General features: G+C 44.9%; 1 protein-coding gene across 1 annotated transcript in view; it reads right to left on the bottom strand.

Moving 5' to 3' along the window:
* The window catches only part of gnmt (glycine N-methyltransferase), a 7,547-nt gene extending 4,726 nt beyond the window's left edge, over positions 1–2,821 (bottom strand). The window contains exons 1-4 of the mRNA XM_015018754.1: positions 2,434–2,821; positions 1,830–1,957; positions 1,534–1,647; positions 1,324–1,466 (exon numbers count right to left, since the gene is read on the bottom strand). Coding sequence (XP_014874240.1) covers positions 1,324–1,466; positions 1,534–1,647; positions 1,830–1,957; positions 2,434–2,642 — 594 coding nt within the window. The 5' untranslated portion in view covers positions 2,643–2,821. The remainder of the gene's footprint in view (positions 1–1,323; positions 1,467–1,533; positions 1,648–1,829; positions 1,958–2,433) is intronic.
* Positions 2,822–3,789: the final 968 nt, after the last annotated feature.

The following is a 3,789-nucleotide window of genomic DNA, read 5'->3' as shown; positions in this document are numbered from 1 at the left end:
ATAACTGTGGCTAAACCAACCAAGCCGAACTAACTGTGGCTAATCAAAGTAGTCAAAGCAAACTGTAGCTAAAGAAACTAGCCATAGCTAACTTTGGCTAAAGAAACTAGACAATGCTAACAAAAGCTAAAGGAACAAAAGTTAACCATAGCTAATGAAGCTAGCTGAAGCAAACTATAGCTAATGAAACTAGCCAAAGCTAACTATAGCTAATTGAAACTAGTGATAGCTAACTGTGGCTAATCAAACTAGGCACTACTAACTGTGGCTAATCAAACTAGTCATAGCTAACTGTGGCTAATCAAAGTAGTCAAAGCAAACTGTAGCTAAAGAAACTAGCCATAGCTAACTTTGGCTAAAGAAACTAGTCATAGCTAGCTTTGGCTAATCAAAGTAATCATAGCTAACTGTAGCTAATGAAGCTAGCCAAAGCTAATAAAACTACCCATAGCTAACTTTGGCTAAAGAAACTAGCCAACACTAACTAAGGCTAAAGAAACTAACAAAAGTTAACCATAGCTAATGAAACTAGCCAAGGCTAACTTTTTGCTAATGAAACTAGCCATAGCGAACTAAAGTTAATGAAACTAGCCAAAGCTAACTATAGTTATTGAAACCAGTCATATCTAACTAAAGCTAATGAAACTAGCAAAAGCTAACCATACCTAATGGAACTAGCCATATCGAACTATAGCTAATGGAACCAGTCATAGCTAACCAAAACTATTGAAACTAGCCAAAGCTAACTGTAGCTAATGAAACTAGCCATAGGGAACTAAAGCTAATGAAACTAGCCAAAGCTAACTGTATCTAATGAAACTACCCATAGCTAACTTTGGCTAATCAAATTAGCCAAAACGAACTATAGCTAATAAAACTAGTGATAGCTAACTTTTCTAATCAAACTAGTCATAGCTAACTTTGGCTAATGAAACTAGCCAACACTAACTAAAGCTGAAGAAACCTGCAAAAGCTAACCATAGCTAATGAAACTAGCCATAGCAAACTATAGCTAATGAAATCAGTTATAGCTAACTAAAGCTAATGAAACTAGCCAAATGTAATGAAACTAGGCAAAACTAATTAAATTAGGGTTAGATTAAATGCTAGTGTTAGATTAAAAGGTTAGCATGCTAAAAAGCTCTGTTAGCAGAGCTAGCATCAGCATGCTAGTTAGCCATTACTCTTCAGTTGTTTTGCCTAAATGAGATGAATACATATGGAGCTCTGAGCCTCTGAACCAACATTCAGCTTCTGCCATCTGGATTTCTGTCGCTGCGCCTGAAGCTGAGAGTAACGCACAGAGAACCGACTTCCTGTTACCTTGTAGTAAATGTTCTTGCCCTGCGGGGCGCGCCCTGTCTCCAGGATGTAGTCATAGTTACGGTGATCGATGATGAGGATTCCACCGGGTCGTACCATGCTGGCGATGTTACGGAGCGCCAGGCGCTGCTCGCTCTGGTCCCCTACGATGAACGGCAACGCATCACTGTCTGGAAGTCAAAGGTCAACACCGCACAGTTCTGTCCAAACCTTTGAAGTCCGGCAGGTGAGCGAAGGAGTTCCCGAGACAGATGACGGCGTCGTAGCCGTCCGCGGGTCTGTGGATGTCATCAGGCAACGTCAGCCAGTTGGCCTCTTCGATCACTGGAAACATACCAAGAAGCTTCAGGTTGTACTGTGGTTCTACTACCAGTCTGGGCCGGGTCCCAGTCAGTACAACCGGTTCCGGTCAGTGGAACTGGTTTTGGTTCCAGTCAGATCCTGGTCAGTAGAACCAGTTCTGATTGGTAGAACCGGTTCTGGTTCCGGTCGGGTTCTGGTCCTACCCCACTGGTCGAAGGCAGCCTCCTTGCGGCGCTCCCAGCGCGCCTTCAGGGCAAACTTCAGCATCTTGTCGCTGGCGTCGACGCTCACCATCTGGAAACCTTCCTCCACCAGCATGATGGAGTCCACTCTGCACAGACGGGTCAGAACCGGGTCAGAACCATACCGGGTGTTGCTGTCATTTACAGTAGTTGTTTTATTGAAGGCTGCCGCCGTTTGACACGTTCATAAATCATCTTGTTGCTAAGTGACAACTGCGAACGTCACCAGCCCAACATTTTCAGATTCTCTGCCGTTGCATTGCTCCTCTTTGTTGTGTTGTTGCCAGTTTGCTAAAGAAAGCAACCTGGAAGGTAAACATCCTGCCTGAGCTGGTGGCCGATGGGGCCCTTCTGGTCCCTAAAACATCTGGAGACGCACCTGGATTGATTTATTATTCACTCAGCTTCAGGTTGCTCAGAAAATCTCATCAGAGAACATTCAAAATAAACCATCATCCGGGTCACCTGAAACAGAGCTTTTGCATCAGCTCAGCAACAAGTGGAAAACGTCACTACCGTAACTCATGGGGATGTCGCGCACAGCGAACCGCGGCTGGCAACTTACCCGGTCCCGCAGGCCACGTCCAGGACCTTCCGCACGCCGTGGCGCTTCAGCAGGGAAACTACCCAGCTCTTGTATTCCTGGGTCCGGCTCTGGATATCTCCGATGTACAGCTCCCACACTTTGGCCGCCTTCCCGTCGGCGTACTGATCCGGAAGTCCCTCGGCGGCCACGCCGAGAGAGCGGGTCCTGAAGACGCTGTCAACCGACATGCTCCCCGCCTGTTGCCCGCTGCCGGGGTACTTCTGTGGGTAGATGAGCTGGAGGCAGGCTGACCCTCCGGCAGGTTGCTGGTGTTTATATAAGAATCGCAGCACGACAAACTTTCAGCCAATGGTGCTTTGCTGCGGGAGGACGCCTACTTTCTGACTGGCTGAGTCTCGGAAGCTCCGCCCCTTTGTTGTTTACGTCAGCGGAAACTCAACTCTGCCCTGAGTTTAGTCTTGCAGGTTCTCCTGAAACCGAACTTTGATTTTGTGCTAAAATCACGGCAGATGTTTACAGTTTTAAAGTGTTTTGGAGGTTTTTAGAGGTTTTGAGCTCACGCTGGATGTTCTGAGGATTCTGGGTTCATTTCCCGTTTTACCTGAACACTCACCTCGATAACCGCCTGTCATCAGGAACATTTCGTACCGTAAACTATGGAACATGAGGCGTTTTTTTAAAGAATTTCAGTAAATTCATGGAATTGCCATGAAAACTATTAAATCCTGCTGTTAGCTTGAACACTTCCTGTTTATGCAGAATAATAAACATATTTTCTTTCCAGAAGTAATCTTATTATTTATCACTAAATTCTGGAAAAACTAATAATAATAATAACAACATTTAGTAACAAACAAATTAAAATAAATGATGCTAAACTCATACTGAACAGAATTCAAACTGAAAGTGAATTAAATCAGATTTTAGACAAAAACATTAAATGAACCATATGTAAATGTGTGTGTGTGTATATATATATATAAACATATGGAGACCTTTTATTTTAATAATTCTTCAGAAACTCTTTGTGCTGCTGCCGTGGACAGGAAGTTAAATGTTATTTATTTATTTATTTTTTTAGCATTGTGCGTTTCTGACTTGTGGATGTTAAAAAGTAAATCTCTTAAACTGCTGCAGAATGAAGCCTGAGCCGTTTCTGCCTTGCAGGTTGCACATTCACACAACCTGACAGCTGAGCCTCCTCCCGCTCTGATTGGCCGAGTGCAGCTTGGCTCGGCTGCAGCCGGTACCGTCCGGGTTCGGTTGGAGTAGCCAGTCTTATCAGCGCCGAGCCGCAGCTGCAGCCGACCCGGTTCAATCTGAGCAGAACCTGAGCACCGGGTCAGTCGCGGCCCTACTGGGCCGGTTCCGGTC

Source organism: Poecilia latipinna, unplaced genomic scaffold, assembly GCF_001443285.1.
Source record: "Poecilia latipinna isolate Pla-1442-1.1 unplaced genomic scaffold, P_latipinna-1.0 Scaffold2318, whole genome shotgun sequence".
Lineage (NCBI taxonomy): Eukaryota > Metazoa > Chordata > Actinopteri > Cyprinodontiformes > Poeciliidae > Poecilia > Poecilia latipinna.
Note: the sequence above shows the minus strand (reverse complement) of the source record. Positions and strands in the feature narration are given on the sequence as shown.